This window comes from Hyla sarda, chromosome 4 (genome assembly GCF_029499605.1).
Source record: "Hyla sarda isolate aHylSar1 chromosome 4, aHylSar1.hap1, whole genome shotgun sequence".
Classification (NCBI taxonomy): domain Eukaryota; kingdom Metazoa; phylum Chordata; class Amphibia; order Anura; family Hylidae; genus Hyla; species Hyla sarda.
In genome coordinates, this window is record NC_079192.1 from 34,940,642 (window position 1) to 34,957,078 (window position 16,437).

General features: G+C 48.1%; 1 protein-coding gene across 6 annotated transcripts in view; it reads left to right on the forward strand.

Annotated features, from left to right (window-relative positions):
- Nucleotides 1-16,437, forward strand: part of LOC130367768 (potassium channel subfamily T member 2-like) — a 333,948-nt gene that overhangs the window by 60,899 nt on the left and 256,612 nt on the right. The window contains exon 1 of one of the 6 annotated variants that reach the window (XM_056570515.1): nucleotides 12,733-13,020. The exons of the other annotated variants lie outside the window; for them this stretch is intronic. Coding sequence (XP_056426490.1) covers nucleotides 12,962-13,020 — 59 coding nt within the window. The 5' untranslated portion in view covers nucleotides 12,733-12,961. Of the gene's footprint in view, nucleotides 1-12,732; nucleotides 13,021-16,437 lie in introns of those variants that run through there. 6 annotated transcript variants of the gene reach the window in all.

Below are 16,437 nucleotides of genomic sequence, written 5' to 3' on the forward strand. Positions count from 1 at the left end.
TTATCGACAGTTTATTCCCCACTTCTCCACCATTGTGGCCCCTATTGTGGCTCTGACCAGGAAGAATGAAAATCCTAAGTCGTGGCCTCCACAAGCGGATGAGGCCTTCAATCACCTCAAAGCTGCCTTCGCCTCTGCACCAGTTCTGTCCAGACCTGATCCGTTGAAGCCTTTCTTCCTGGAAGTAGACACTTCCTCAGTCGGAGCCGGAGCCATACTTCTGCAAAAGCGCTGCACTGACATTGCCGGCGGGGATGCGATTCGCATAGCGGGACGCGCCCGCTCGCGAATCGCATCCCAAGTCCCTCACCTGTCCCGGCCCCCGGCTGTCATGTTCTGGCGCGCGCGGCTCCGCTTTCTAGGGCACGCGCGCGCCAGCTCACTGAGATTTAAAGGGCCAGTGCACCAATGATTGGTGCCAGGCCCAATCAGCCTAATTAGCTTCCACCTGCTCCCTGGCTATATTACCTCACTTCCCCTGCACTTCCTTGCCGAATCTTGTTGCCTTAGTGCCTTGAGAAAGCAACTTCTGTGTTTACCCATACTGTGTTCCTGACCTACTGCTATTTCTATAGACTACGAACCTTGCTGCCTGCCCCGACCTTCTGCTACGTCTGACCTTGCTTCTGCCTAGTCCTCCTGTCCCACGCCTTCTCAGCAGTCAGCGAGGTTGAGCCGTTGCCGGTGGATACGACCTGGTTGCTACCGCCGCAGCAAGACCATCCCGCTTTGCGGCGGGCTCTGGTGAAAACCAGTAGCAACCTTTAGAACCGGTCCACCGACACGGTCCACGCCAATCCCTCGCTGACACAGAGGATCCACATCCAGCTAGCCGAATCGTGACAGTGGATCTGGCCATGGATCCAGCTGAGGTCCCGCTGCCAGTTGTCGCTGACATATCCACGGTGGTCGCCCAGCAATCCCGACAGATCGCCCACCTAGGTCACCAGCTGTCGCAAATGACCACCATGTTACAGCAACTTCAGTCGCAGCTACAGCAGCTGCAACAGCAGCCACCATCTCCTGCACCTCCTCCGCAGCGAGTGGCCGCTCCTAACCTTCGCTTGTCCCTGCCGGACAAATTTGATGGGGACTCTAGACTCTGCCGTGGTTTCCTGTCACAATGTTCCCTACATTTGGAGATGTTGTCGGACCAATTTCCTACAGAACGGTCGAAGGTGGCTTTCGTGGTTAGTCTCCTGTCTGGGAAGGCTTTGTCTTGGGCCACACCGCTCTGGAACTGCGATGATCCTGTCACCGCCACTGTACAGTCCTTCTTCTCTGAGGTTCGCAGTGTCTTCGAGAAACCAGCCCGAGCTTCTTCTGCCGAAACTGCCTTGTTAAACCTGGTCCAGGGTAGTTCTTCTGTAGGCGAATACGCCATCCAATTTTGTACCTTCGCCTCTGAATTATCCTGGAACAACGAGGCTCTCTGCGCAACCTTTAAAAAAGGCATATCCAGTAACATCAAAGATGTGCTGGCCAAACGAGAAATTCCTGCCAACCTGCATGAACTTATCCATTTGGCCACCCGCATTGACATGCGTTTTTCTGAAAGACACCAGGAACTCCGCCAAGAAAAAGACCTTAATCCCTGGGCACCTCTCTCACGGTATCCTTTGCAATCTACCCCTGTGCCTCCCGCCGAGGAGGCTATGCAAGTGGATCGGTCTCGCCTGACCCTTGAAGAGAGGTCTCGCCGTAGGGATAAAAATCTATGTCTGTACTGCGCTAGTACCGAACATTTCTTGGTGGATTGCCCTATCCGTCCTACACGTCTGGAAAACGCACGCTCGCACCCTGCTCACGTGGGTCTGGCGTCTCTTGGTACGAAGTCTGCTTCTCCATGTCTCACTGTGCCCGTGCGGATTTCTCCTTCTGCCAACTCCTCCTTCTCAGCCGTGGCAGTCGTGGACTCTGGTTCTTCTGGAAATTTTATTCTGGCCTCTTTGCTTGATAGGTACTGCATCCCGGTGACCCGTCTCGTCAAGCCGCTTTACATTTCTTCGGTCAACGGAGTGAAGTTGCACTGCACTGTGCGTTACCGCACAGAGCCCGTGTTTATGAACATTGGACTGCATCACGAGAAAATTGAATTTTTGGTCCCGCCCAACTGCACCTCTGAAGTCCTCCTCGGTCTGCCATGGCTCCAGCTTCATTCTCCCACCCTGGAATGGACCACCGGGGAGATCAAGAATTGGGGTCCTGCTTGCCGCAAGAAATGCCTCACGTCTGCTCCCAGCCCCGTCTGTCGGGCCTCAGTGTCTCCTCCTGTGCCTGGTCTCCCCAAGGCTTATCAGGACTGTGCCGTGCCTCCTCATAGCCCCCGTCCTGGCAACACTCTGCCCCGTGCCAAGCCTCACCCTCTGCCCCCCCCTCCCCATTCCCACTCCTTCTGAACTGTCTGCCGTTCATGAGCATACTCAGGACTTCACTGTCCCCCAGAAGGAGACTCTACAATCGCTCCCAATGTCCTCGTCCCATGTGGAGCGACATCCCGACAAAAAAGAGGGGGAGACCTAAGGGGGGGGTACTGTTACGCCGAGCGCTCCGGGTCCCTGCTCCTCCCCGAAGCGCTCACGGCGTTTCTCTCCCTGCAGCGCCCCGGTCAGACCCGCTGACCGGGAGCGCTGCACTGACATTGCCGGCGGGGATGCGATTTGCATAGCGGGACGCGCCCGCTCGCGAATCGCATCCCAAGTCACTCACCTGTCCCGGTCCCCGGCTGTCATGTTCTGGCACGCGCGGCTCCGCTCTCTAGGGCGCGCGCGCGCCAGCTCTCTGAGATTTAAAGGGCCAGTGCACCAATGATTGGTGCCAGGCCAAATCAGCCTAATTAGCTTCCACCTGCTCCCTGGCTATATTACCGCACTTCCTTGCTGGATCTTGTTGCCTTAGTGCAGGGGTCCTCAAACTTTTTAAACGGGGGGCCAGTTCACGGTCCCTCAGACCGTTGGAGGGCCGGACTATAGATAACAAAACATGAATAAATTCCTATGCACACTTATATATCTTATTAGTGGACTACCACTTTAAGTACACAGCACAGTTCCCCCCACATTAGGTTGGCAGTATAGATCCCCCACATTAGGTTGTAGTTCCCCCACATTAGGGTTGGCAGTACAGTTCCCCCACATTAGGGTTGGCAGTACAGTTCCCCACATTAGGTGCAGTACAATCCCCACACATTAGGTTGGCAGTATAGGTCCCCCACATTAGGTGCAGTACAATTCCCCCACATTAGGTTGGCAGTATAGTCCCCCACATTAGGTAGTAGTTCCCCTACATTAGGTTGTAGTTCCCCCCCACATTAGATGCAGTATAGTTCACCCACATTAGGTTGTAGTTCCCCCACATTAGGTGCAATATAGTCCCCCACATTAGGCTTGCAGTATGTTCCCCCACATTAGGTGCAATAAAGTCCCCCACATTAGGTTGGCAATATAGTTCTCCCACATTGGGTGCAATATAATCCCCCACATTACGTTGGCAGTATAGTCCCCCCACATTAGGTGCAATATAGTGCCCCACATTAGACTGGCAGTATAGTTCCCCCACATTGGGTGCAATATAGTCCCCCACATTACGTTGGCAGTATAGTCCCCCCACATTAGGTGCAATATAGTCCCCCACATTAGGCTGGCAGTATAGTTCCCCCACATTAGGTGCAATATAGTCCCCCACATTAGGCTGGCAGTATAGTTCCCCCACATTACGTGCAATATAGTCCCCCACATTACGTTGGCAGTATGTTGGCCCACATTAGGTGCAATATAGTCCCCCACATTAGGCTGTCAGTATAGTTCCCCCACATTAGGTGCAATATAGTCCCCCACATTAGGCTGGCAGTATAGTTCCCCCACATTAGGTGCAATATAGTCCCCCACATTAGGCTGGCAGTAGAGTTCCCCCACAATAGGTGCAATATAGTGCCCCACATTAGGTGCATTATAGTTCCCCCACATTAGGTGCAATATAGTCCCCCACATTACGTTGGCAGTATGTTCCCCCACATTCGGTGCAGTATAGTCCCCCAAATTACATTGGCAGTATAGTTCCCACACATTAGGTGCAGTATGTTCCCCCACACTAGGCTGGCAGTATAGTCCCCCAAATTACATTAGGTGCAGTATAGTTCCCCCACATTAGGTGCAGTATAGTCCCCCACACTAGGCTGGCAGTATGTTCCCCCACATTAGGTGCAGTATAGTTCCCCCGCATTAGGTGCAGTATAGTCCCCCACACTAGGCTGGCAGTATGTTCCCCCACACTAGGCTGGCAGTATGTTCCCCAACATTAAGGGCAGTATAGTTCCCCACATTAGGTGCCGTATGTTCCCCCACATTAGGTGCCGTATGTTCCCCCACATTAGGTGCCGTATGTTCCCCCACATTAGGTGCAGTATGTTCCCCCACATTAGGTGCAGTATGTTCCCCCACATTAGGTGCAGTATGTTCCCCCACATTAGGTGCAGTATGTTCCCCCACATTAGGTGCAGTATAGTTCCCCACATTAGGTGCAGTATGTTCCCCCACATTAGGTGCAGTATGTTCCCCCACATTAGGTGCAGTATGTTCCCCCACATTAGGTGCAGTATAGTCCCCCACATTAGGTTGGCAGTATAGTTCCCCCACATTAGGTGCAGTATAGTTCCCCCACATTAGGCTGGCAGTATAGTCCCCCAAATTACGTTGGCAGTATGTTCCCCCAAATTACGTTGGCAGTATGTTCCCCCACAGGCATACAGCCTCCAGCCATAAAGTATGGCTGGAGGCTGTATGCCTGTGTACTGCCCCATTTCAGTGTTCCGATCACCGCTCCTCGGGTCCGGCCATAGCAGGACCGGAGGATCGGTGGTCAGAACACCGAAGGGACGGGCCGCTGGTAAACACTTACCTACTACCATCGCGCGCGTGCTTGCTTCTTCTCCGCTCCTCTGCTCGGTTGCCATGGGCGCACGCATGGGACGTCAGTGACGTCATTGCGTGCGCCTGTTCCCGGCGGTCCCCGCGTTTTTAAAGTAAACGCGGGCCGCAGGGACTTCACAGAGGCATCCTTGTGTTCCGAAACCATCTTTCGGAACACAGGGATGTCCTAAGGCAAAAACACTCGGCGGGCCGGGTAAATGCGCTCCGCGGGCCGTAGTTTGAGGACCCCCGCCTTAGTGCCTTGAGAAAGCTACTTCTGTGTTTACCCATACTGTGTTCCTGACCTATTGCTATTTCTATAGACTACGAACCTTGCCGTATGCCCCGACCTTCTGCTACGTCTGACCTTGCTTCTGCCTAGTCCTTCTGTCCCACGCCTTCTCAGCAGTCAGCGAGGTTGAGCCGTTGCCGGTGGATACGACCTGGTTGCTACCGCCGCAGCAAGACCATCCCGCTTTGCGGCGGGCTCTGGTGAAAACCAGTAGCAACCCTAGAACCGGTCCTCCAACACGGTCCACGCCAATCCCTCGCTGACACAGAGGATCCACATCCAGCTAGCCGAATCGTGACATCTGTCTTACCTCCAGTCCGCTCAGCGACTGAATCCTCGCCAGGCTAGATGGTCGTTGTTTTTTGCCCGCTTCAACATCGAGATACACTTCCGTCCCGCTGACAAGAAAGATCTGATGCCCTTTCTCGTTCCTCTGATGCCTCCGAGACTGAAGCCCCTCTGCAACATATCATACCACCTGAGTGCCTGGTCTCCTCGGCTCCAGCCTCACTGGGGCAAACCCTCCCTGGAAAGACTTTTGTTCCTCCACGCCTTCGCCTCAAGATCCTCAAATGGGGGCATTCTTCTCACCTGGCTGGTCATGCTGGCATTAAAAAGTCCTTACAGCTAATCTCCCGTCTGTATTGGTGGCCTACACTGGAGGGTGACGTCACTGATTTTTTTCGGGCTTGTACTGTTTGTGCCCGGGATAAAACTCCTCACCAGAAGCCTGCTGGACTCCTCCATCCTTTGCCCGTCCCTGAGCAACCATGGTCCCAAATTGCCATGGATTTCATTACAGATCTTCCCGTATCCCATGGCAACACCGTCATCTGGGTGGTCGTTGATCGTTTCTCCAAAATGGCTCACTTCATTCCGCTTCCAGGCCTTCCTTCTGCGCCACAGTTGGCGAAGCATTTTTTTCTGCAGATTTTTCGTCTTCATGGGCTTCCCACGCATATCGTCTCGGATAGAGGCGTTCAATTTGTGTCAAAATTTTGGAGAGCTCTCTGTAATCAATTAAAGATTAAATTAAATTTCTCGTCCTCCTATCACCCCCAATCCAATGGACAAGTGGAAAGAGTAAATCAGATTCTTGGTGACTACTTGCGACATTTTGTCTCCTCCCGCCAAGACGATTGGGTCGACCTTCTGCCCTGGGCTGAATTCTCGTACAACTTCAAAAATTCTGAATCCTCCGCCAAATCCCCATTCTTTGTGGTGTACGGCCGTCACCCTCTGCCCCCACTCCCCATTCCCACTTCTTCTGGAGTTCCTGCTGTGGATGAAGTAACTCGGGACTTCTCCGTTATCGGAAGGAGACTCAAAAGTATCCGGTTTCGTGTTCCTAGCTACAAGCTGGGTCCATTTAAAGTCAAAAGTCAAATCAACTCTGTCTCCTACAAGCTTCATCTTCCTCCTTCTCTTCGCATTCCTAACTCCTTTTCAAGTTTCCCTTCTCAAACCTCTCGTTCTTAACCGCTTTTCCCCCAAGGTCACCGTTCCTGCTCCTGTCTCTGGCTCCTCTGATGTCTTTGCGGTAAAAGAAATCCTCGCCTTCAAGGTTGTCAGAGGTAAAAAAAAAATTCTTGTTGACTGGGAGAATTGTGGCCCCGAAGAGAGGTCTTGGGAGCCCGAGGACAATATCCTCGACAAGGAGCTCATCCATAGGTTCCTGGGCTCCAAAAAGAGGGGGAGACCTAAGGGGGGGGGGGGGGGGGTACTGTTTCGCCGAGCGCTCCGGGTCCCTGCTCCTCCCCGGAGCGCTCGCAGCGTTCTCCTGCCTGCAGTGCCCCGGTCAGACCCGCTGACCGGGAGCGCTGCATTGTCACTGCTGGCGGGGATGCGATCCGCGCCACGTCCCGGCACGCGCGGCCCTGCTCTCTAGGGCGCGCGCACGTGCCGGCTCTCTGAAATTTAAAGGGCCAGTGCACCACTAATTGGTGCCTGGCCCAATCTGTTGTTAATCACTTCCCATTCCTATATAAACCCACTTCCCCTTCCTGTCCTCTCCGGATCTTGTTGCCCTAGTGCCCTGAGAAAGCGTTTTTTGTATCCCAAGCCTGTGTATCCAGATCCTTGCCGTTGCCCCTGACTACGACCCTTTGCTGCCTGCCCTGACCTTCTGCTATGTTCGACCTTGCTCTTGCTTTGTCCCTGTGTACCGCGCCTGACTCAGCTGTCAGTGAGGTTGAGTCGCTATCGGGTGGAACGACCTGGGGGTTACCTGCCACTGCAAGTCCATCCCGCTTTGCGGCGGGCTCTGGTGAAAACCAGTAACCCCTTAGATTCCGTTCCCCTGGTACGGCCCTTGCCATCACCTCACTGACACAGAGGATCCACCACCAGTGTCCTCTCCGCATACCAGTCCGGATCCTGACAGGAGCAGTATTATAGTAGTTATATTCTTGTATATAGGAGCAGTATTATAGTAGTTATATTCTTGTATATAGGAGCAGTATTATAGTAGTTATATTCTTGTATATAGGAGCAGTATTATAGTAGTTATATTCTTGTATATAGGAGAAGTAGTATAGTAGTTATATTCTTGTATATAGGGGAAGTAGTATAGTAGCTATATTCTTGTATATAGGAGCAGTATTATAGTAGTTATATTCTTGTATATAGGAGCAGTATTATAGTAGTTATATTCTTGTATATAGGATGCAGTATTATAGTAGTTAGATTCTTGTATATAGGGGCAGTATTATAGTAGTTATATTCTTGTACATAGAAGGCAGTATTATAGTAGTTATATTCTTGTACATAGGAGGCAGTATTATATTAGTTATATTCTTGTACATAGGAGCAGTATTATAATAGTTATATTCTTGTACATATGAAGCAGTTTTATAGTAGTTATATTCTTGTACATAGGAGCAGTATTATAGTAGTTATATTCTTGTATATAGGAGCAGTATTATATAAGTTATATTTTTGTATATAGGAGCAGTATTATAGTAGTTATATTCTTGTATATAGGAGGCAGTATTATATTAGTTATATTCTTGTACATAGGAGCAGTATTATAATAGTTATATTCTTGTACATATGAAGCAGTTTTATAGTAGTTATATTCTTGTACATAGGAGCAGTATTATAGTAGTTATATTCTTGTATATAGGAGCAGTATTATAGTAGTTATATTCTTGTATATAGGAGCAGTATTATAGTAGTTATATTCTTGTATGTAGGAGACAGTATTATAGTAGTTATATTCTTGTATATAGGAGCAGTATTATAGTAGTTATATTCTTGTATATAGGAGCAGTATTATAGTAGTTATATTCTTGTACATAGGAGCAGTATTATAATAGTTATATTCTTGTACATAGGAGCAATATTATAATAGTTATATTCTTGTACATATGAAGCAGTTTTATAGTAGTTATATTCTCCTCTTATGACTCCTTATATTTAGATGACTACATGCCCGCTTCCTCAGCATGTTGGGGAAGTTAGCAGATGCCAGGCTGCAGGTCGGATGTTCCGCGTAGATAGTAGCGGCGTGGAAAAGACATGAGAATTGGCTGTGCACGATGTGTGCTTTGGCTTCTATTAAATCTGATGTTTGTATAAGGCGACAGGATCCACACGGGAGACGCTATCAGCGTGTCAGGCATCTGCGCATTATTTACATAAACGTCTTATCTGCGATTATCCGCAGACCGTGTTTGGGGAAACAGCCTTGTGCAGGCGCGTCGTGGCTTCAGCTGTCACATGTATATTCACACCGCAGCCAGAAAAACACCGGCTCCCTGATCAACATGAGACCAGACCTGCCATTCAGGACTCTAAGAAAGCTGAATGTCCCCGTGGCAATATGAACTGTAAAGTCCGCCATGCGGGATGTCACTCATCTTGTCAATTAGCACAGACTCTACTCCTGATATATTCCCGCCTCTCTAATATTACATAACAAGGGCAACTTACCATTCAGGACTCCAGAAAAGATGAATGACTCCTTACGTAAGTGAACTCTAATGTCGGCCGTGCTGGATATCACTCGTATAGACTCTGCTCCTGATTCCACTTTCTAACCTCAAACTAAACCAGGATTCTAGGAAAGCTGAATGACCCTGTGTGATCTATAATGTCATCCATATTGATTGTCACTCATCTTTACTAGAAACTGATAATTCCGTAATATATGTCTCTATCTATTATTGGTGCATAGTAGGACATTCAGGACTCCAGGACAGCCGAATGTCCCCCCTCCCCTTATGTGAACTATATTGTCCACCATTATGGATGTCAACAGTTTTTCTCCATAACAGATACAACCATGATTTCTTAGTTCTATCAGTTTTTGGGAAAGCAGGCTGACAACCAATATGGCCGTCTTACAGCTCCTACAAAGGTTGTCACATTTAAAGCTCTCTCAGGACTGACCGTTCAGGACTCTATGAAAAGTGAATGACCCCATATGTGAAATATAATGTCCGCCATATTGGAGGTTTCCACCCTGTCCCATAAACTTTTTCTTAGTTATATCCGTTTCTGGGAAAGCTGGGTGACAACCAGTATGGGCACCAATATAGCTCCCCCAATGGTTGTAGAATTCTTCTACATACTTTCATTTCGGATGTTTCACCTTTCACTATTGATACCTCTTAGTTATATTCGTTTCTGGGAAAGCTGGGTGACAACCAGTATGGGCACCAATATAGCTCCCGCAGGGGTTGAAGAATTATTCTGCAGACTTTCATTTAGGATGTTTTCCCTTTTACTATTGACACCTCTTAGTTATATCGATTTTTAGGAAAGCTGGGTGACATCCAAAATGGCCGATAGAACAGTTCATACAAGATTGGTGATTCAGCTTTCTCAGAATCTGGTAGAAGAGAGGTACAGATACAAACTGTATTCAGCCTGGGAAAGAAGTCAATATGGCGGCCATACTGCTTCTATAAAGGTGGTCACAGTGATATATCACTTTCTTTTATTAAGTCTTTATTATTCATGAGCTGAATGACCCCAATGTGTGAAATTCTGTCCAGGCTTTTCTTAGCTCTGACAGTTTATGGAAAAGCTGGGTAACAACAAGTAAGGACGCTATTACAGTTCACACAGCAGTGGTCATTCATCTTTACCAGAATCCCGAATGGTAAGTCCTGGTATAAGAAATATTCATAGACAAATGTTAATTTGACATACCTTAATTTTGTCAGTTTCTGGGAAAGCTGTGTGACAACCAATATGGCCAATATCACAGTTTACAAAGGATTGGCAATTTGGCTTCACTAGAATCCTGAATGGAAAGTTGTGTTATAACAGAGATACATATACAAATTCTATTCAGCTTTTTCTTCTATCTGTGTTTTGGGAAAGCTGGGTGACAACCAATATGGCTGCCTTTACTGTTTCTACATTGGTTGTCTTGGTGCTATATCCTTCTCTTTCTTATATCGCAACTTACTAGTAGGAAAACTAAATGACCCCATGTGTGAAATCCTGTCCATCTTTTTCTTTGTTATTTTTGTTTCTGGAAAAGCTGGGTGAAACCAATATGGCCGCAGGCGGAAATTCTGCCACGTGGATAGACCCTGAACGCTGAATGTTTCCCATGGGTGAACTCTGTGCGTAGCTATAGGGGGGTGCAGAGGTAGCAGTCTCTTCAGGGCCCTGATGCCTAAGTGGGGCCCCAAAGCCCGTCTGTCCTATAAGAAACCAGTCTAATATTTGGCACATGGGGCCCTGTTGCAGATTTTGCATTGGGGCCCAGAAGCTACAAGTTCTGCCTCGTTGTAAACTACAGTGGTCCCTCAAGTTACAATATTAATTGGTTCCAGGACGACCATTGTATGTTGAATCCATTGTATGTTGAGACCATAACTCTATGGAAACCTGGTAATTGGTTCTGCAGCCCCCAAAATGTCTCCAAAAATAGGAAAAAGTGAGGATTTAAGAAAAATAAGCAGATAACTAATATAGATAAAGAAAATCCTTACATATAAAAGTAATAAAGATCTGCTGGGAGCTGTAATCACTGTCTATGTTAGTGTTTCCAAGCATGGAGGCTCCAGCTGTTGCAAAACTACAACTCCCAGCATGCCCGGACAGCCAAAGGATGTCCGGGCATGCTGGGAGTTGTAGTTTTGCAACAGCTGGAGGCATCCTCTTTGGGAAACACTGGTCTATGTAGAGGACAGGAGCTTCTTCGGGGTCCTGTACAGTACACGCAATGTCCTAAAAAAGGAAAATGGAGTCGCCCCCACCTAAAGGTAACCCTGGCACAGAACAGTGTACAGAACATGTAATACCTACCTGTACTGTAGGGGGCGCTACCAGACATCAGTCAGTGCATGCACTTCAGTAATACAGGTAAAGAGTAGTACAGAACATGTAATACCTCCCTGTACTGTAGGGGGCGCTACCAGACACCAGTCAGTGCATACACTTCAGTAATACAGGTAAAGAGTACAGAACATGTAATACCTCCCTGTACTGTAGGGGGCGCTACCAGACATCAGTCAGTGCATGCACTTCAGTAATACAGGTAAAGAGTACAGAACATGTAATACCTTCCTGTACTGTAGGGGGCCCTACCAGACATCAGTCAGTGCATACACTTCAGTAATACAGGTAAAGAGTACAGAACATGTAATACCTCCCTGTACTGTAGGGGGCGCTACTAGACACCAGTCAGTGCATACACTTCGGTAATACAGGTAAAGAGTACAGAACATGTAATACCTCCCTGTACTGTAGGGGGCGCTACCAGACATCAGTCAGTGCATGCGCTTCAGTAATACATGGGTTTTACCAGTGAAATATCCATTCTGATTGGTCGGTTCTTCCGGCCATTGACATGTTTCACAGATCTGGAGTGTCCGTACATTGTATGTTGAGTCTGGTTTCAAGTTACAATGGTCCAGAAAAGACCATTGTATGTTGAAACTATTGTATGTTGAGGCCATTATAAGTTGAGGGATCACTGTATACTGTAGGGCTGTAGAAAAACTCAACGATGTCTCCTGTGTAATGTCCGCCATATTGGACGTCGCCTCCTAACTAATGTGCCTTCCAATACATCGATCTGATTTCGTACTGATACCCAAGCGGATGAAAAGTCCAAGACATGAATGACAACTACAGTTACAAATCCATGTTGACCCAACTTTCCCAGAACAAGATATCAATAACATTTGTAAATAAGAAGCACCGTATATATATATATATATATATATATATTTTTTCATGATAAGTACAGGTATCAGAGACCACACAGCTCTGAGGTGCCACCGCGGGATTCAGATGTTGCACAACTTGTTGAGCGCGGAGATGAGAGCCGGCAGCCGCGCGCTCGGTCGTCTATTGTCTCATAACGAGATTTTCCACTCTTCCCTATATTTAATTTAGAAAAGTAACAGGGCAGGCCTCCCGCGCACCAGCAGGCCCTTATTGCCATGGCAACCCCCCCCCCCCCCCCTCCATCCTAAGTGTCCCTGCTACGCTCTCAGTCATTCTAACGAGGTGACATCGTTAGGAGGAGGAAAAAAAAATAAAAAAAATACCCGGAGCAGAGGCGATATAAACCTATTACATAACGGGGAGGGCGGTACACCGCAGACTATTTCCTAACAAGCTGCTAATTTTTATTTTCCTTTTCGCTTTTTTACGGCCTACTAAATTAGGCTTATATTTTACCGTACTTTTATGTAGAGTACGAACGTACTCTATGGACCGTAGATGCCGAGGTTTGGAATTACAACTGGGCGAGATCGTCGGGCACTCGGATAAGGTTGTGGGCGGGGCTTAAATGGCCGATCTAAAGTTTTTCGGCAGATACGGTGGAGCCAGAGGCACCATGGAGTGTGGGTAAGTGACATATACTTTTTGTTAGATTTCTCCAACTCTTGTAAAAACAACAAATGCCAAGCTTCAACTGTGTCATGGCATGCTGGGAGTTGTAGTTTCACAAGCATCTTGGGGCATACCGGTTGTGTTTAGGTGTTTTTGCAAAAATGGCAAAGTTGCCTGAACATAGCCCAAGGCTGGTCAATGCTTCTGTATATTTGTAGCGTCCTGTTATGTCTTTTGCCCGAACCTTTGGGGTGCAGCTTGTAGTCTTGTTTGCTTAGGACTTTGACCAATTACATTCTTGTTACTCGGGTCACATGACAGACCAAATGTTCAGCTTTCTTAAAGAGGTTGTACAGAATAAAAAATAAATGCTTTCTTTCGGAAAACAGCACCACTCTTGTCTTCAGTTTGTGTGTGGTATTGCAGCTTGGTTCTAATGAAGTGAATAAGGATGAGTTGAAATACCATATACAACCTGAGGACAGTGTGGCGCTGTTTTTTGGAAAAATAGAAATAGTGTTTTTCTAATCCTGGTTAAATGCGCTATATATATATATATATATATATATATATATATATATATATATGGGGGCCTGCTATAATATTGAAATGTAACATACATGTATAGGACTGCCATATAGTGCATACAGTCATTAACAAAATTGCCTAGCATCTACACTGCTCACAATAATAATAAAGGGAACAGTAAGATAACACATCGTAGATCTGAATGAATGAACTAATCGTATGAAATACTTTCGTCTTTACATAGTTGAATGCGCTGACAACAAAATCAAACAAAAATTATCAATGGAAATCAAATTTGTCAACCCATGGAGGTCTGGATATGGAGTCACACTCAAAATCAAAGTGGAAACCGCACTACAGGCTGAGCCAACTTTATGTAATGTCCTTAAAACAAGTAACAATGAGGCTCAGTAGTGTGTGTGGCCTCCACGTGCCTGTATGACCTCCCTACAACGCCTGGGCATGTTCCTGATGAGGTGACGGATGGTCTCCTGAGGGATGTCCTCCCAGACCTGGACTAAAGCATCCGCCAACTCCTGGACAGTCTGTGGTGCAATTTGGTGTTGGTGGATGGAGCGAGACATGATGTCCCAGATGTGCTCAATCGGATTCAGGTCTGGGGAATGGGCGGGCCAGTCCATAGTGTCAATGCCTTCCTCTTGCAGGAACTGCTGACACACTCCAGCCACATGAGGTCTAGCATTGTCTTGCATTAGGAGGAACCCAGGGCCAACCGCACCGGCATTTGGTCTCACAAGGGGTCTGAGGATCTCATCTCGGTACCTAATGGCAGTCAGGCTACCTCTGGCAAACACGTGAACGGCTGTGCTGCCCCTCAAAGAAATGCCACTGCACACCATTACTGACCCACCACCAAACCGGTCATGCTGGAGGATGTTGCAGGCAACAGAATGTTCTCCACGGCGTCTCCAGACTGTCACATCTGTCACATGTGCTCAATGTGAACCTGCTTTCATCTGTGAAGAGCACAGGGCGCCCGTGGCAAATTTGCCAATCTTGGTGTTCTCTGGCCAATGCCAAACTTCCTGCACGGTGTTGGGCTGTAAGCACAACCCCCACCTGTGGGCATCGGGCCCTCATACCACCCTCATGGAGTCTGTTTCTGACTGTTTGAGTGGACACATGCACATTTGTGGCCTGCTGGAGGTCATTTTGCAGGGCTCTGGCAGTGCTCCTCCTTGCACAAAGGCGGAGGTAGCGGTCCTGCTGGGTTGTTGCCCTCCTACAGCCTCCTCCACGTCTCCTGAGGTACTGGCCTGTCTCCTGGTAGCACCTCCATGCTCTGGACACTACACTGACAGACACAGCAAACCTCCTTGCCACAGCTCGCATTGATGTGCCATCCTGGATGAGCTGCACTACCTGAGCCACTTGTGTGGGTTGTAGACTCCGTCTCATGCTACCAATAGAGTGAAAGCACCGCCAGCATTCAAAAGTGAACATTACATCAGCCATGAAGCAGCATAGGAACTGAGAAGTGGTCTGTGGTCACCACCTGCAGAACCACTCTTTTATTGGGGGTGTCTTGCTAATTGCCTTTAATTTCCACCTGTTGTCTGTTTCATTTGTACAACAGCATGTGAAATTGATTGTCAATCAGTGTTGCTTCCTGAGTGGACAGTGTGATTTCACAGATTGACTTGGAGTTACATTGTGTTGTTTAAGTGTTCCCTTTATTTTTTTGAGCAGTGTATATAGGGCTTGACAAATTTGTTAAAGGGGTGCTCCATTACCCCAGCGTTTAGAACATTTAGTTCCCGAAAGCTGAATGTGTGCTGTTGGGGTCGTGACGTTACGACATGCCCCCTCCCCCCATAGACTCATCTCTCCCCTGTGTGTCACAGTCATTAGTGTCCCCTCATCTCTCTCCTGTGTGTCAGTCATTAGTGTCCCCTCATCTCTCTCCTGTGTGTCAGTCATTAGTGTCCCCTCATCTCTCTCCTGTGTGTCAGTCATTAGTGTTCCCTCATCTCTCCCTTGTGTGTCAGTCATTAGTGTCCCCTCATCTCTCCCCTGTGTGTCAGTCATTAGTGTTCCCTCACCTCTCCGCTGTGTGTCACAGTCATTAGTGTTCCCTCACCTCTCCCCTGTGTGTCAGTCATTAGTGTTCTCTCACCTCTCCCCTGTGTGTCACAGTCATTAGTGTTCCCTCACCTCTCCCCTGTGTGTCACAGTCATTAGTGTTCCCTCACCTCTCCCCTGTGTGTCAGTCATTAGTGTCCCCTCATCTCTCCCCTGTGTGTCAGTCATTAGTGTTCCCTCATCTCTCCCCTGTGTGTCACAGTCATTAGTGTTCCCTCACCTCTCCCCTGTGTGTCACAGTCATTAGTGTTCCATCATCTCCCCCCTGTGTGTCAGTCATTAGTGTCCCCTCATCTCTCCCCGTGTGTCAGTCATTAGTGTCCCCTCACCTCTCCCCCTGTGTGTCAGTCATTAGTGTCCCCTCACCTCTCCCCCTGTGTGTCAGTCATTAGTGTCCCCTCATCTCTCACCCTGTGTGTCAGTCATTAGTGTGCCCTCATCTCTCCCCCTGTGTGTCAGTCATTAGTGTCCCCTCATCTCTCCCCCTGTGTGTCAGTCATTAGTGTCCCCTCATCTCTCCCCCTGTGTGTCAGTCATTAGTGTCCCCTCATCTCTCCCCCTGTGTGTCAGTCATTAGTGTCCCCTCATCTCTCCCCCTGTGTGTCAGTCATTAGTGTCCCCTCATCTCTCCCCTCTATGTCACAGTCATTACTGTCCCCTCATCTCTCCCCTCTATGTCACAGTCATTACTGTCCCTTCTGTTTAAGCCCTGCCCACTTTAGGGAAACATTTGCAAAAGTTCCATCCTTTACAGGACAGTTTTAAAGCGCAACCCTACAGAGATGGGATGTATGGGTTATG